The following is an 18,583-nucleotide window of genomic DNA, read 5'->3' on the forward strand; positions in this document are numbered from 1 at the left end:
ATAAATTTTTATCGGACAATAATTTGATTATGTGCTATACAAATTTTCTTTTTACTTATTTATATATTTATATATTCAAAACTCATTCAAACTCATACTATGTAGACCCATCTGAGAAGGTAATACACTTCTAACCAAGAAGTTCTTCGTGTTTTATCTAAACTAGAGATATGGCAACAATTATTAAAGGTTCACAAATCCTAGTGAGCACAATATCATAGTCACATGTGTGGACATTAAAAAATTATCAAATTAGTGCATAAGGAAATTTGGACTGCGGCCTTCACTAGATGACCTTATCAGGGTTACTTTGGGTTACTTCACTCAAATCTTAATTTATGCTCATAAATAAAGTTATATATGTCCTTTAAAAACGACCTCACCAATCTCATAAACTCTCATGCACAAAGAGATCAAATATATGATCTCCGAAATTCTATGAAACTCTTGGAATATTTATCAAGAAATCAAAGACATATCAAATATTTCTTGCTCAAAGTCCTACGTTCGAGAAATACGCCGCTAAAGCTCTCGAATCATGTAGAACAAATCGAAGGAAAAAATCAAAGAATAAATAAAATTATAACCCACAATGTTTATTAATAAAAAAAAAAAAAAATTTATAGTTGTTTGTGATTGTAATTTTATTTTTCTACGCCGACTTATTGCAAACAACCCTGCTTTTTGTTTCACATGCTTTATCGATCACACCGCCGCCACCACCACCTACCACTACTACTAATAATAATAATTTAGTCGTCGTTTACGCGCTCAGTGTTTGGTGCGAAACACTTAGCTTATCAAGTCAGTACTTAGGATTCAATATATAGATATAGATTTATTAACTTGAGATATTCAATAAAGTTTAAGTGTCCAAATGAAAATAATGACAAGTTTAAGGACTATCTATGTATTTGGCCATTTGATTTTATGTTCTTTTTGGTCCATTTGATTTTATGTTCTTTTTGGTACAATGGGACATGAGTTCGCTGAATAGGTGTGTATGCTTTTGTTAAGTGACAAATACATAATGATTACTAATATTGATATGAACAATTTTTTAAAGAATTCACAACTCCTAGTGGAACGCTTTCTATTGACGGAGTCGGTCTTACTTTAATACAATCCATATAAGTTTCAGCGATATTTGAATCTTTTTAGAGAAGATAAATATTTTCATCTGGCCGTTTAGTTTTTACTTACAATATATAATCACCATGTGTATGTTATATAAGAGATGCAACTTTTTATTCACAATAAGACTGGTGAGAATGATATTAAAATCCACAGACACAGTGACAGAGGCAGAATTGTCACGACCCAAAATTTCACCCGTCGTGATGACGCATATCTCGATACTAAGTAAGCCGACAATATCAATAACTCACAATTTTCTTTAAATACTGAAAACATAATAATTAAGTTTAAGAGTAAATCCCACAAACATTAGAAATAAACACACTCCCAAAACCCGATGTCACTGAGTACATGAGTATCTATACATTACAAGTCTAGAAAACACGGTTTATAATAGTCTAAGACCAAATACAATAACAAAGAGATATGGAAGAAGATAATAGGCAATAAGTATGTAGTTTAGCTACTATTTGCACTCTAACTTAGCTGCACTTTATTGATATTTGAATGTTAAATGATAACAAATTGCTCTAATTAAGAACTTTATGCTTTGCAGTAGCAAGTCCGGGTTATGAGGACGTTAAAGAGTGTTTTGGAGCTAATATGGAGCATTGAAGGCCAATTGGAGGTTAGCACGCTCAAAAAGAAGAAAGAAAAATATTGCAGAAAATCCTCCAGGTACGCGGTCTATGCGCGGCCGCGCATGTCAGGCAGAAACTGGCCAAGGTGCGCGGTCGATGCGCGGCCGCGCACGTGCTTCCGAGAAAAACCGTCCAAGGCCAATTTTGTAATTTGAGAGGCGACTAACCTTGACCTATGTGAAGCCTAGCTCGCCCAAAAAGAGGGTATCTCTATTTTTAGAAGAACTTTTGAGGCAAGAACAAAAGGAGAGCAAGACGGAAAATTCTCCTATGAGTTTTTTCATCTTTATCTTCTTAATTCAATTGTTGGTTATGACTTTTTATACTGTAATCTTGCATAGTAATATGAGTAGCTAAACCCGTTATCTAGGGTTGATGGAACTAATTGTTGGATGAAGTCTTGATTACGTTTTGATATAATTGAGCCGTTTTTACTCTATAATTGTTCAACTATGTGTTTCTTGAGATTAATTGAAAGGGCCCTTGATTAATCGTGTCTAGTTGTCTAGTGTTGCTTGAGAAAGAACACTTGATTAGATTGTTGTTGAACAACGCCATTTTCGAGTAAGTTAAGAGGTTAATTACTTAAATTTAAAAGCAGGATTAGAAATAACGAAACTTTGGTATGATATTTATGAGTTGTACAACTTATCAACTAGAGTAGTTTGAGAGAATGCTTCTAGTAAATTATCGTAATTGATCAAGAGATAAGTACGGTAAGCAAGAACTTATCATCTTTATAGAGTGTTAGGGCGAAATTATAGCTAACGTGTCAGGAATTAATCCGACAATTTGGGAAATCAATAACCCTAAATTCTTTTACCCTTGAATTCAACTCCATTCTTACTTATTGATAGTTTTTATTGTCATTTTCCTTAGTTAAATAATTTTTGTTAATTATCAAATAACATCTTGAACTCTAAAAATTGTCTGAGCTTGTCATTAGCGATACTAAAAGTTATAGCAAATAGGTTAGTTCCCTGTGGGATTCGACTCCGGACTCTTGAAACAGATTATTTTTACAGCGACCGCTTAGTCCTTTTATAAGGCATAGTTGGGCATGAACAAATTTTGGTGCCGTTGTCGGGGAACTAACGGTGTTATTTATTACAACTTGGAAGAATTGCTAGGAGTTTTAGTTTAGACCAAATTTTTATGTGGTGTTAAAAATATTTCCATTGAAATTCTAACGTTTGTAGTCTTGGGTATTACAGGTGCATGCATAGGAACTTCTCAAGAACTGGTGAACTGCTCGAAGCGTTATTAGATCCAGAGAAAGTTTTCAAGGCGCTAAACCGTACAAACAAGAAAAGCAAACAGCAACAAAACTTGACAGAACAAATCGAACCAGGCATGGATGACGAGATAGAAAATCCAATCAACAACAGAAACAATGCGAATTAACCAAACAATCAAGGTGTGGTGCCACTTGTACCAGAAGCAGTATTATATGATTGGGCACAACCCACCGTCGGCAATCTGGCAACCGCAGTTGTAATCCCTCAAATACAAGCGGAATCATTTCAAATCACAAACAACATGCTACATTTGTTGCAGAACAAGGGACTGTTCTCAGGGTCATACATTGAAGATCCTCAGCAGCATCTAAAGAATTTTTTGTCAATATGTGTCATGCAAAGGCAGCCTAATGTGACACCGGACGCAATAAAGCTGTTATTGTTCCCATTTTCGGTGATAGGAGAAGCTCAGACTTGGCTTAATTCACTCCCCATAAACTCCATCACTACCTGGGAGGAATTAGTCAAGCAATTTTTGAACAAATTCTACCCACCCAATAAAACTGCCCAACAGATTGATGATATATTGACCTACAGGCAGAAACCAACAGAATCACTACAAGAAACGTGGGATAGGTTCAAGGGTATGCTGGTCAAGTGTCCACATCATGGCATTTCGAATCAGATGTTGGGGAAGAGATTCTACATGGGACTAGCTGACGGCTTAAAGGCCAATGTTGATGCTTTAGCGGGTGGAGCATTTTTGAGTAAAACATTCGGAGAATGCAAGATCCTACTTGATAAGATGGCCCAAAACTCGGGATGGATGACAAGAGACTCTACGATCACTCTGGTAGTTCACTCAGTGGCTTTGGACCCAAACAACTCCATAGTTGAGAATATGGCCACTCTAATGACACAAATGAGTATCCTCACCAAGAATATTGATGAATCAGGACAGAAGCAGTAGGTTCACATAGTTGGCACAACTAATGGGGGTTTATGTAGACCATGCATTAATCAACCATATGTGTGCTCGTGGAGTGCGAAAAGTGACAACCAGCGCTATCAAGAAGATATGAATTATGTAGACAACTATGGGGGACAGAGGCAAGGTGGTCAGAATTGAGGTCAACAGAATCAACAATACAGACCAACCCCGCAACAATACAATACCATTCCAGGGGGAGCACGACCACAAGGCTAAGTCGTGCCTTATCAAAGGCAGAAGGGATACAATTAGCATCACCAACAACAGTTGGCTTACCAGCCGCCTCATCAACAGCAGGACAGTAATATGATAGAAATCAAGGGCATGCATCAACAACTCATGGGGACAAATGGAAAGATGCAAGAAAAGTTAGCCGTACATGATTCGAATATTAAAGGCATTGAAACTAAATTAGGCCAGTTATCTATGGCCTTAAACAATCTCACACAAGGAACGTTGCCTGCAGACACAAACATCAATCCAAAGGAGCAGAATCTAAATCAGCTAATGGCAGTGAGTCTCAGGAATGGAAGGGATTTATACAGAGAGCAAGAAGTTGTTCAATCTAGGAGAGACACAGTGCCATGTACTCTAGTGACATTAGAGACCGACGAGTCAATGGAGCTCACAGAAGTTGTAATTGAACAGACACAAGCGGACAAAGGCAAGGAGAAGGAATTTGAACAACTCCCAGAACAGGTGGTGGAAAAGGCTCCTAATACAGAAAAGACATCAAGCAGTGGGAAGAATCTAACTCTTGTACCATTCCCTCAAAGGTTGGCAAAGCAAAAGAAAGATGATCAATACATGAAATTCATAGAAATGCTTAGACAAATTCAATTGAATATTCTGCTGATGGATGCTTTGAGGGAAATGCCAGGCTATGCAAAAATGATGAAGGATCTGATGTCTAAAAAATTTGACTTCCAGGACCTGTCTACTGTAACTCTAACTCAAACTCAAACTTGCAGCGTGGTAGTGGCAAGGCCTATACTCAAAAATTATCTGATCCCGGTCGTTTCACTATCCCATGCATAATTAGAAGTTATGCTTTTGCTAAAGCATTGTGTGACTTAGGAGCCAGTATCTACTTGATGCCTTTGGCAATCTACAGAAATTAGGCATTGGCAGAGCTAGACCGACCTCAATGTTGTTGCAACTGGCTGATCGCACAGTCAAAGGGCCGACAGGAATTCTGGATGATGTGCTCGTCCAAGTTGGGAAGTTTGTATTTCCTGCTGACTTTGTTATTCTTGACTGTCAAGTTGACGAAGAAATACCAATAATTTTGGGGAGGCCGTTCTTAGCCACTGGGAGAGCATTGATCGACTGTGAGACTAGAGAGTTAAAAATGAGGTTGAATAATGAGGAAATAATATCCAATGTTCAACAATCTATGAGGAGGCCCAGTGAATTTGCAAATTGTTCACTAGTGGAGCCGGTGGATGTAATACTACAAGAGGAGGATGAAACCCTTAATGTCAGAGATCCGTTAGAAGCTTGCTTGATGAATTTGGAAGATGTGGATGGTGAAGAGTTGGCAGAGTGGGTCATGGCTCTCGAAGGTCAACGGTTCTGGAAAAGGGAACCCCTAGTTCGAGCCACTACACTTAGAAGAAAAGGCAACACCACCTGCGAAGCCATCAATAGAGGAGCCACCACAGTTGGACATGAAACCGCTTCCAGCACACCTCAAGTACGCCTTCTTAGGGCCTAACTCTACTTTACCTATTATTATCTCATCCGGTTTGTTAGCTGCGCAGGTAGAATAACTCCTACAGGTGTTACAGGAATGTAAGACTGTTATTGGTTGGACCATGGCAGATATAAAAGGTATCAGCCGGGCTTTTTACATGCACAAGATTCTCTTGGAAGAAGGGCACAAACCTTCCAGAGAACATCAAAGAAGGTTGAACCCGAATATGAAAGAAGTGGTGAAGAAAGAAGTGATCAAGTGGTTAGATGCGGGTATCATCTTCCCCATCTCTGACAGCAACTAGGTCAGCCCAGTTCAGTGTGTGCCAAAGAAGGGTGGAATGACGGTCATACAAAATGAGAATAACAAGTTGATCTAGACTCGTACAGTCACAGGTTGAAAAATTTGCATGGATTATAGAAAACTGAACATAGCCACCCGGAAAGATCATTTTCCCTTGCCATTCATTGACCAAATGTTGGATAGGTTGGCTGGGCGGTATCACTTCTACGTTTTGGATGGATATTCGGGGTACAATCAAATATCAATAGCCCCTGAAGATAGAGAGAAAATATCTTTTACTTGTCCGTATGACATCTTTGCCTTTCGGAGAATGTCGTTTGTCCTGTGCAATGCACCGGCTACATTTCAGAGGTGTATGTTAGCCATTTTTACTGATATAGTAGAGGATATTATGGAAGTCTTTATGGATGATTTCTCAGAGGTGGGGGATTCATTTAAGACTATCTTCACAATTTAAGAAGAGTGTTAAAAAGGTTTGTGGAGACAAATTTAGTGCTGAACTGGGAGAAATGCCATTTTATGGTACAAGAAGGTATAGTATTGGGGCATTGAGTGTCCAGTAAAGGCATTGAGGTCGACCATGCTAAGGTTGATATGATTGAGAAGTTTCCACCACCCACTTCGTTCAAGGCAGTGAGAAGTTTCCTTGGGCACGCCAGATTTTACAGGCGATTTGTAAACTCCTTGAAAAGGATCATCCCTTTTTGTTCTCTGATGATTGCGGGTTGGCATTTGAGGAGCTGAAGAAGAGACTGGTGACTGCATTAATCATTGTTTCACCCAACTGGGAGCAACCGTTCGAGCTCATGTGTGATGCGAGTGACTATGCTATAGGAGCAGTCCTGGGGTAGCGAAAGGACAAACTGGTGCACCCAATTTACTATGCAAGCAGAACGCTAAGCGGTGCACAACTTAATTATACCATGATTGAGAAAGAGATGTTGGCTGTGGTGTTTTCCTTCGACAAATTCAAGTCTTATTTGATTGGTTTAAAAGTGATTGTTTATACTGACCATGCAGAACTTAGGTACTGGATAGCAAAGGAGTCAAAGCCACGCTTGATCCGTTGGGTTCTTTTGCTACAAGAATTCGATTTGGAGATCCGCGATAGGAAAGGGACAGATAACCAAGTGGCAGACCACCTTTCAAGGTTGGAGGGAGCTGAAAAGAAAGTAGAGGTTGAAGATATAACTGAGACATTCCCGGACGAACAATTACTAGCAGTGGCAATGGAGGAAACGCCATGGTATGCTGATATTGCTAATTATTTGGCAAGCGGTATTGTACCTTATGAACTCTCTTCGATTCAAAAGAAAACATTTTTTCACGATTGTCGGTCTTATTACTGGGATGAACCTTTACTCTTTAAAATATGTGTAGATAACATTATCCGGAGGTGTATCCTCGAGAAAGATCAATCTTCTATTTTGCAGGTTTGCCATGCTTTACCATACGGTGGGCACTTCGAAGGATTTCGGACAGCGGCAAAGGTGTTGAATTTGGGTTCGTAATGGCCGACTTTATTCAAGGATGCCCATGCTAGGGTGAAAATTTGTGATGAGTGCCAAAGGACAGGCAACATATCTCGCCGTCACAAGTTTCTGGTGACTATAATTCAAGAGGTGGAAGTATTTGACATGTGGGGGATTGATTTTATGGGACCATTTGTCAGCTCGTATGGTAACAAGTACATATTGGTAGCAGTTGACTACGTCTCCAAATGGGTTGAAGCTGTGGCCCTTCCAACAAATGATGCCAAAGGAGTGACAGGCTTTCTAAAGAAAAATATTTTCACACGTTTTGGCACTCCGAGAGCTATAATTAGTGATGGTGGAACCCATTTTTGCAATAATCGCAAGGCTGTTAGAAAAGTATGGAGTTCGCCATAAGGTTTCCACACCTTACCACCCACAAACGAGCGGGCAAGTGAAAGTGTTCAACAGGGAAATCAAAAGTGTCCTGACCAAAACAGTGAATGCGACAAGGACTGATTGGTCAAAGAAGTTGGATGATGCATTATAGGCGTACCGCACAACACTTAAAACTCTAATTAGTATGTCTCCATACAAGTTGGTATTTGGAAAATCATGTCATATTCCAGTGGAACTTGAGCATAAAGCCTTATGGGCACTACGGTAGTTGAACTTGGATGTGGAAACCACAGGCACAAGTAGAGTCACAGAGTCACATGAACTCGAGGAATTCCGATTCCATGCATTTGAGAATGCAAGATTGTACAAAGAAAGGATGAAGATGATGCGTGATAAGCACATTCTTGATCGGAACTTCAAAACCGGAGATCTAGTGTTGTTATACAACTCGAGATTAAGATTGTTTTCGGGTAAGCGGAAATCTAGATGGTCAGGACCATTTAGAGTTGTGCAAGTGTTCTCAAGCGGAGCAGTAGAAATTGAGTCCGAAGATGGAATGAATAGGTTTAAAGTGAATGGGCAAAGGTTGAAACATTACCTTGGAATGGTTGAAGAAAAAGGTGAGAAAGTTGTTATGTCTTTGGAAGAGCCTCAATATGTGAGCAAAGTGCAATCATGAAAGCATGTTTCATGCCGCGACGTTAAATCAGGCGCTTCCTGGGAGGCAACCCATGGTTTTGTTGTAATTCGTCATGCCGCGACGTTAAATCAGGCTCTTCTTGGCAGGCAACACAATATGTTGTATGTATAGAGTTATGTAGAGTAGTGTAGTTTTGTTAGTTAACATATAAAAATTTTGATTTATCCCGATGATGAATATCATTCGACGGGTTTCTTGAGGGATTCAAGTCGAAGAAAATAAAAACACAAAAAGATTTTCTTTTGTTAGGAGTGTATCAATTGCCCCTTGGTTTTTCTTTGGGCCACGATTCTTTTCCAAGGGTTTTGTTTGAACCGGGGTGTAGTTAGTTATTTTTTTTAATTCTTTTTTTTTAGTTATGAACCGTTGGGCTATGGGCTGAATTGGAAATAGGATCTCTTAACTTCGGTATGCCTTGAATATAGCGGGTACTTTAGTGTGACGCTTAGGCTCAATTGTTGATTCTTGTAAGAGCGCCTTAAATTGTATGTTCTTAACTTGGCTTAAGTACCCTGACTAGAGTATTTTGATGATCCAATCTGGAGTGACTCTTGTGCCATGTGTGTGTGAGTCTTGGTGTATTCTATGTACTGCATTTAATGCCTAGAACTTGCCCCTGTGTTTGCAAAGAAAAATAGTAGTCTTGTTAAGTCTCGAAAGTGATATAGGCGTTTCTTTGTTGAGCCATATATATATTCCACCCGCCTAATTGTTATGTACCGTAGTTAACCCCTTTGAGCCTGTAATCATATTTCTTTGGCAACCACATTACAAGCCTTCCCCTTTTGTTTAAATTAACCATCTATTTGAACCTATTCACCTCTCATGAGCACTTTAATTGTTATGAACTATGTAAAAGTTAAAGTTTGGGGTGGTTGGTTTGGCTTTTGAGTGGAACTAATGAAATAAGGAGAAAGGTGCATTGTTTTGAAAAAGTAAGAGCCACTTGAATTGAAAACGAAAGAAAAGGAAAACAATAGTTGTATTGCTGTGAAAAAACAATATTCCTTGACAAGTGGTGACTCTTGATATAATTGTGTTTAAAGAAGTATGGGGTAATATACGCTGATGTGAAGGTGGAGTGTTGGTTTGACATAAGTATGGACTTGAATGTTAAAGCATATGTATTAAAGTTCTTAGGGAGGTGTAGTCACCCTTATATCCAAATATATCCTACCCGACTCGTAGCCTACATTACAACCAAATAAAGTTCTACTAGATCCTAGACTGAATGAGCTCGATTAGTAGAGTAGTACACTACGGGCAAGCCAATAGAGCATCTTTTACGGCACAAGAATATCGTTTCTGAGGGTGAATGAATTATGTCTATTTTGAAGTCCCTCATTGTGCATGCATTTTATTGATTGTGGAATGAGTCTCTATTGTTGTGAGCATGCACTTGATTCATGAAGGAAAGGTAATTCTTGACCCCTACGTTAGAGTAAGTGAGTAAGTTAGGAATATTGTATGGTGCGTGAGAGTCAACTCTTGAGGTGAAGATGTTACACCGTTGTGCTCAATCATGTGAAATATTCTTGGTGTGATGAGTTAGGGAAGTCTCTTAGTGAAGTTAGGCCTCTGTAGAGTGTGGTTTGATTGCTCGGGGACGAGCAATGGTTTAAGTGTGGGGTATTGATAATAGGCGACAAGTATGTAGTTTAGCTACTATTTGCACACTAACGTAGCTATACTTTATTGATATTTGAATGTTAAATGATAACAAATTGCTCTTTTTAAGAACTTTATGCTTTTGCAGTAGCAAGTCCGGGTTATGAGGGCGTTAAAGAGTGTTTTGGAGCTAATATGGAGCATTGAAGGCCAATTGGAGGTTAGCGCGCTTAAAAAGAAGAAATAAAAATGCTGCAGAAAATCCTCTAGGTGCGCGGTCTATGCGTGGCTGCGCACTGGCCGCACATGTCAGGCAGAAACTGGCCAAGGTGCGCGGCCGCGCATGTGCCTTCGAGAAAAATCGTCCAAGGCCAATTTTGTAATTTGAGAGGCGACTAACCTTGACCTATATGAAGCCCAGCTCACCCCAAAAGAGGGTATCTCTATTTTTAGAAGAACTTTGGAGGCAAGAACAAAAGGAGAGCAAGACGGAGAATTCTCCTACGAGGTTTTTCATCTTCATCTTCTTAATTCAATTGTTGGTTATGACTTTTTATATTGTAGTCTTTCATAGTAGTATGAGTAGCTAAACCCATTATCTAGGGTTGATGGAACTAATTGTTGGATGAAGTCTTGATTACGTTTTGATATAATTGATCCATTTTTACTCTATAATTGTTCAACTATGTGTTTCTTGTGATTAATTGAAAGGGCCCTTGATTAATCGTGTCTAGTTGTCTAGTGTTTCTTGAGAAAGAACTCTTAATTAAATTGTTTTTGAACAACGCCACTTTTGAGTAAGTTAAGAGGTTAATTACTTGAATTTAAAAGCGGGATTAGACATAACGAAGCTTTGGTGTGATATTTATGAGTTGTACAAATTGTCAACTAGAGTAGTTTAAGAGAATGTTTCTAGTAAATTATCGTAATTGATCGAGAGATAAGTATGGTAAGCAAGAACTCATCATCTTTATAGAGTGTTAAGGCGAGATTATAGCTAACGTTTCAGGAATTAATCCAACAATTGGGGAAATCAATAACCCTAGATTCTTTTACCCTTGAATTCAACTTCATTCTTGCTTTTTAAAGGTTTTATTGTTATTTTCCTTAGTTAAATAATTTCTGTTAATTATCAAATAACATCTTGAACTTTGAAAATTGTCTGAGCTTGTCATTAGCGATACTAAAAGTTGTAGCAAATTGGTTAGTTCCCTGTGGGATTCGACTCCAGACTCTTAAACCGGATTATTTTTGCAGCGACCGCTTAGTCCTTTTTATTAGGCATAGTTGGGTGTGAACAAGAGACTAGGTCTGCGAGACATGGCAGACCTAGTCTCTTGTTAAGCTCCAAAAATCAACTATGTGAAAGAATCAACACCCACTATGTCCAAATTCACCTGGATCTGCACACGAAGTGCAGGGTGTAGTATGAGTACAACCAACTCAGTAAGTAACAAGAATAAATAAGAACTGAAAGTAGTGAGGAGCTTCACATCTAAGTCCAAATACAGTAATTTTCAACATAAAAGGGTAGGCATGCTCTCGGGTTCAACATTTAAAATTTCACAATAATTTCATATCAACTTTGACTAAAACAACAGAAAATGTCTTTTAGAAATTTTTCCAAAACAATCATATATGACAGCTGAAATGCAACAACAATGAAATCAATGCATCCTCTCAGAGTAACAATCACTCAGTTTTCCCATTCACTCCAACCTCACAGTCATTCTTTCCTCACAATCATTCATTCCTCACAGTCACTCATACCTCACAATCACTCATCACTCGGCACTCGCACTCGCACTCGCACTCAGTAGGTACCTGCGCTCACTGGGTGTGTACAGAATCTGGAGGGGCTCCTTCAGCCCAAGCGCTATAACAAGCCAATCATGGCATTTAGTAATGAAACATGTTACAGCGTGCAGCCCGATCCCATATATATCCTCACAATTGGGCCCTCAGCCTCACTCAGTCATCAACCTCTCTAGTCTCTCGGGTTCAAGATGTCATAAAAATCAGCCCAAAATGATAATATGATGCATCAATGAATAGCAACAGAGAGTGAGATATGATATGAAATGAATGAACATGAATGAGTGTGAAATTATAATTTGAATCATATAATTCAACCATAGAAATGACCCCAGTAGGTACCAACAATAACGACATATGCCTAACCATGATTTTTAATACGAGTCTCAGCTCAATTTTTTCTAACATGTAGAGAATGTACGGATATTAACAGATTATTCAACTATACAGTCCCATGGAATTTGACCAAGTCGCAATTCCTACGGTGCACGCCGATATGCCCGTCACCTAGCATGTGTGTCACCTCAAAACCAATAACATAATACATAATTCGGGGCTTCATGCCCTCATGACCAAATTTAGAACTGTTACTTACCTCAAATCGTGTAATTCTTTATTCTGCTATGCCCTTGCCCCGAGAATTGGTCTCCGAAAGCCTCGTATCTAGCCACAATTAATTCGATTCAGTCAATACCAATTATTGTAATTAATTCCATAAGAAAATACTAATTTTCCAATAAAATACGAAATTCACTCAAACATCGCCTGTGGGGGCCACGTCTCGGAACCAGACAAAATTTATAAAATATGAATGCCCATCCAACCACGAGTCCAACCATATAAATTTCACCAAATTCCGACATCAACTCGACCCTCAAATCTTCAATTAAAGTCTTTGAAGATTTCTACCATTTTCAACTCAATCTTTACCCATTTCAACTCAATAATCTTTCCATAAACCTTATTGGTATGTGTATGTATAAATAACACTCTAACACCCTAGAATCATACTTTTAATTATCCATCTTTACTCCAAACCCGAAATTGAAGAATTGGGGAAAGAACTTCTTACCTCTTTGAAGCCCTAGCAAGATCCTTGTGAAATCTTCAAACCTTGAACAAGAATTAATGGATAAATGACTAAGTCTTCACTTTCTCTCTCTAAAATGCTCTCACCTCTCTCTAAAATGTCAGATTTTGGCTAAAAATGAGCTTCAAGGGCTATAAATCGAAGTTGGGTCGGGTAAAAAATTAGAAAGAATGGAAGCCCCGATGCAGTTATGCGATCGCATAACACATATGTGGTCCGCATATCGGCCGCATAATTTGGCCTCCAAAACTGGGCGTGACTAACCCGGTCTGCGGTCAGTATGCGACCCGCATACCTATTCTATGGTCGAATAATGCACCGCAGATTTTTCTCAAATCTTGCCCCTCTTCCACTCTGTGACCATTATGCGGTCAGCAGAGTGATTCTGCGACATCGGTGCATTGTTCAACCCAAAAAGTTCGAGCTTTGTACTAATTGATCTACCTAGGCACCACAAAACCTTAATTTTCTTAGCAAAATTTCTCCGGGGTCGTTACATATAAGTCAACATCCGGTCAACCTTTTCAACTTAAATTCTAAACCTTAGAACTAAGTGTTCCAAATCATTCCAAAACCTCACTAGACCCGAACCAATTACCCTTGCAAGCCAAATAACAACCGTAAATCAAAATTTGAGCAATAAATGGGGGAACGGGATTGCAATAGTCAAAACGACCGGCCGAGTCGTTACATTCTCCCCTTCTTAGACAAACGTTCGTCTTCAAACGGTGTTAGAATCATACCTGGAGTCTCAAATAGGTGTGGATATTTGCTCTACATCTCCTTCTCAATATCCCAAGTAGTTTCTCCAACTGGCTGGCCTCTCCACTGCACCTTCACTGAAGTTATGTTCTTTGATCTCAACTTTCGAACCTATCGGTCTAAAATAGCCACCGGCTCCACATCATAAGTCAAATTACCGTCCAGCTGCACTGTACTGAAATCCAAAATATGAGACGGATCCCCGACATACTTTCGGATCATGGATACATGGAACACTGGATGAACACCTGATAGACTGGGTGGAAAAGCAAGTTCATAAGCCACTTCTCCAATTTTCTTAAGTATCTCTAAAGGCCCAATATACCGAGGGCTCAACTTGCCCTTCTTCTCGAACCTCAACACACCCTTCATTGGTGAAATTTTGAGCAGAACTTTCTCCCCAACCATGTAAGCAACATCACGGACCTTCCTGTCGGCATAACTCTTCTGTCTAGACAGCGCCATGCCAAGCCGCTCCTGAATCACTTTAACCTTCTCCAAAGCATCCTAAACCAAGTCAGTACCCAATAGCCAAGCCTCACCCGGCTCAAACCAGCCAACCGAAGATCGATATCGTCTTCCATATAATGCCTCATACGGATCCATCTGAATACTCGACTGGTAGCTGTTATTGTAAGCAAACTCCGCAACTGGCAGAAATGTATCCCAAGAACCTCCAAAATCAATGACACAAGCGCGTAACATATCCTCCAATATCTGAATAGTGCGCTCGGACTACCTGTCTGTCTGAGGGTGAAATTCTGTACTCAACTGAACCTGTGTGCCCAATTATCATTGCACTGCTCTCCAAAACTGTGATGTAAACTGCCTACCTCGATCTAAAATGATGGACACTGGCACACCGTGTAGGCGAACAATCTCGCGGATATAAATATCAGCCAACCATTCTGAATAATAAGTAGTACCCACTGGAATAAAATGCGCGGACATAGTCAATCGATCCACAATCACCCAAATAGCATCAAACTTCCTCAAAGTCCGTGGAAGTCCAACTACGAAATCCATGGTAATACGCTCCCATTTCCACTCTGGCATTTCAAGTCTCTGAAGTAATCCTCCCGGTATTTGATGCTCGTACTTTACCTGTTGACAATTTAACATCGAGCTACAAACCCAACTATATCTTTCTTCATTCACCTCCACCAATAGTGCTGCCTCAAATCCTGATACATCTTCGTGGCACATGGATGAATGGAGTACCACGAACTTTGAGCTTCCTGGAGAATCAACTCACGCAAACCATCTATATTAGGCACACAAAGCCTGCCCTGCATCCATAATACACTGTCATCCCCAATAGTGACCTTCTTGGCATCACTGTGTTGAACCGTGTCCTTAAGGACAAGCAGATGGGGATCATCATACTGGCGCTCCCTAATGCGATCATATAAAGAAGACCGAGAAACCACACAAGCCAAAACTCGACTCGGCTTTGAAACATCCAAATTAATAAACTGGTTAGCCAAGGCCTGAACATCCAAGGCTAAAGTCCTCTCTGCTACCGGTAAATATGCTAAGCTGCCCAAACTCTCCGCTTTACAACTCAAGGCATCGGCCACCACATTGGCCTTTCCGGGATGATAGAGAATTGTGATATCATAATCCTTAAGCAACTCCAACCACCTTCGATGTCACAAATTAAGATCCTTCTGTTTAAAAACAAATTGTAGACTCCGATGATCAGTGTAAATCTCACAATGGACCCCGTACAAATAATGCCGCCAAATTTTCAAGGCATGAACAATAGCTGCTAACTCAAGGTCATGGACCGGATAATTCTTCTCGTGTACCTTTAACTGTCTGGATGCATAGGTAACCACCCTACCGTCTTGCATAAGCACTATGTCGATACCAATACGCAACGCGTCACAATAAACAGTATAAGACCCTGAACCCGTAGGCAACACCAATACTGGAGCTGTAGTCAAAGCTATCTTGAGCTTCTGAAAGCTCTCTTCACATTCATCTGACCACCTGAACGGAGCATCTTTCTGGGTCAATTTAGTCATAGGCGATGTAATAGACGAGAAACCCTCCACGAAACGACGATAATAACCGGCCAAGCTGAGAAAACTCCAAATCTCGGTAATTGAAGATGGACTGGGCCAAATCTGAACTGCCTCTATTTTCTTCGGATCCACCTTAATCCCTTCACTAGACAATATATGTCCCAAACATGCTACCGAACTAAGCCAGAACTCAAACTTAGAGAATTTGGCATAACGTTTCTCCTCTCTCAGTCTCTGTAGTACAATACTCAAGTGTCGTGCATGCTCCTCCTGGCTACGTGAGTACACCAGGATATCATCAATAAATACTACGAGAAATAAGTCAAGTTATGGTTGAAATACATTAGCGATCAAGTGCATGAATGTTGCTGGGGCATTTGTTAGCCCAAATAACATCACAAGAAATTCATAATGACCATAACGAGTCCTGGATATCATCTTTAGAATATCTGAATCCCAAATTTTTAACTGGTGGTACCCAGATCTCAAATAAATTTTGGAGAATACCCTCGCTCCCTGAAGTTGGTCAAATAAATCATCAATACGCGGCAAAGGATACTTATTCTTGATTGTAACTTTGTTCAACTGCCTGTAATCGATACACATCCACATAGTGCCATCTTTCCTTTTCACAAATAGAACCGGTGCACCCCAAGACGACACACTAGGCCTAATAAACCCCTTATCAAGAAGTTCCTGAAGTTGCTCTTTCAATTCCTTTAATTCAGTTGGTGCCATACTATACAGAGGAATAGAAATGGGCTGAGTGCCCTGCACCAAGTCAATGCTGAAATCAATATCCATATCGGGAGGCATACCCAGCAGGTCTACAGGAAATACATCAGGAAAGTCTCTCACTACCGGTACCGAATCAATAGTAGGAGTATCTGCATCAACATCTCTCACAAAGCCAAGTATGACAAATACCCCTTTCTAACCATACGTTGGGCTTTCAAATAAGAAATTACCCTACTAGGAACATAATCTAGAGAACCTCTCCATTTAACCTTTGGCAACCCCGGCATTGTCAACGTCACGGTTTTTGCGTGACAGTCCAGAATAGCATGACATGGAGACAACCAATCCATACCCAGAATTACATAGAAATCAACCATATTGTGCAATAAAAGATCAACTCTAATCTCCAGTCCCCCAATAGTTACCACACATAACTGATACACACGGTTCACAATAATAGTATCGCCCACCGGCGTAAATACACGAACATGTCAAACTAAGGACTCACGGGGCAGATAATGAGTAAAGTACGATGACATATACGAATAAGTAGAACCAGTGTCAAATAATATAGAAGCCTCACAATGGCACACTGAGACAATACCTATGATCACTGCATCTGAGGCAACAACATCTGGCCTGGCAGGAAAAGCATAGAATCGGGTCTGACTACCACCTGATCGGCCTCCCCCTCTTGGGAGACACCTAGCTGACTGACCCCCACCCTGTGCTGGCTGGGCGGGTAGTGAAGCAACTGGGGCTGAAGTCGTAGTCAGACTCCTCTGCTACACTGGACCTCCCGAGCGACAAGGACAATGTCTCCACATATGCCCAAATTCCCCGCACTCAAAGAAGCTCCCCGATACTGATGGTGGTGCGGACTAAATCGGGCCGAGAACCAGAATAACTGCTAGAAGCACCCGGTGCAAATGAACCCTGAACTGAAGGGGCACGGGACGAACTCTGGGCTGGAAGGGCGTCGATGGATGGCTGGCTCTGATGAGAACTGTATGAACCATGGCTAGATGATTCACCACGGTGAACTAGACGATCTGTCTGAACATGTTTGTAAGGACGACTCCTACCGCGGTAAAACTTACCCCCTGAAGGAACACCGCTGAAATCTCCTGGTCCACGAGGCCTTTTGGCCTCCCTCTCTCTACGTTCCTGACTACGGACCATCTCCATCTGCCGAGCAATGTCAACTACCTCATCAAACGTAGCACCCAATACTCTCTCCCGAGTCATAAGTAACCGCAGCTGATATGTGAGGCCATCAATGAACCTCCTAATCCAATTCCTATCAGTGGGAACCAACCAAACTGCGTGACGAGTCAACTCAGAAAATCTCATCGCGTACTGCATCACAAACATGCCATCCTGACGTAACTGCTCAAACTGTCTGCGCAGCTCCTCTCTACGAGACTGCGACATGAACTTCTCCAAAATGAAAACGGAGAATTCTTGCCATATTAGTGGTACTTCACCAACTGGCATGCGCCTCTCATAAGCTTCCCACCATCTGAAGGCAGCCCCAGAAAACTGAAAAGTAGTGAACGAGACCCTATTGGTCTCCAGAATACCCGTTGTCCGCAGCATCTGCTGGCACTTATCCAGAAATCCCTGAGCATCCTCTGACTCAACACCACTAAATGATGGACGTCAAAGCCTCCCAAACCTCTCAAGTATCCTCTTCTCATCATCTGCCATAATAGGTACTACCAGGGCTTGAGCAGCTGCAGCCGGCTAGGCTGGTAGTGCCCCCGGTATCTGAATTCCTTGCACTACCTGCTCTGAAGCACGGGAAAAGGGGGTATGAATACCTCCCTCGGCCTGAGAAGTGGTTGGTGGTTACACATAAGTCAATATCTAGTCAACTATTTCAACTTAAGCTTTAAACCTTGGAACTAAGTATTCTAATTCATTCCAAAACCTCACCGGACTGGAACCTATTGCCCCGGCA

The 18,583-nt window shown here is 40.6% G+C and overlaps 2 protein-coding genes across 2 annotated transcripts; one reads left to right on the forward strand and one right to left on the reverse strand.

Annotated features, from left to right (window-relative positions):
- The first annotated feature begins 4,313 nt into the window (after window positions 1–4,313).
- LOC138903399 (uncharacterized) lies at window positions 4,314–8,556 on the forward strand. Its single transcript, XM_070191372.1, has 7 exons — window positions 4,314–4,949; window positions 5,122–5,579; window positions 5,832–5,953; window positions 7,027–7,284; window positions 7,387–7,439; window positions 7,536–7,877; window positions 8,146–8,556. The coding sequence occupies exons 1-7, from the start codon at window positions 4,314–4,316 to the stop codon at window positions 8,554–8,556; spliced, it is 2,280 nt and encodes a 759-aa protein (XP_070047473.1).
- Window positions 8,557–17,466: 8,910 nt separating this feature from the next.
- Window positions 17,467–18,330, reverse strand: LOC138903400 (uncharacterized). The gene is made up of 2 exons (XM_070191373.1): window positions 18,299–18,330; window positions 17,467–18,142 (listed from the first exon to the last, which is right to left on the reverse strand). The coding sequence occupies exons 1-2, from the start codon at window positions 18,328–18,330 to the stop codon at window positions 17,467–17,469; spliced, it is 708 nt and encodes a 235-aa protein (XP_070047474.1).
- Between the last annotated feature and the right edge of the window lie 253 nt (window positions 18,331–18,583).

The sequence above is a fragment of the Nicotiana tomentosiformis genome, chromosome 12 (assembly GCF_000390325.3).
Source record: "Nicotiana tomentosiformis chromosome 12, ASM39032v3, whole genome shotgun sequence".
NCBI lineage: Eukaryota > Viridiplantae > Streptophyta > Magnoliopsida > Solanales > Solanaceae > Nicotiana > Nicotiana tomentosiformis.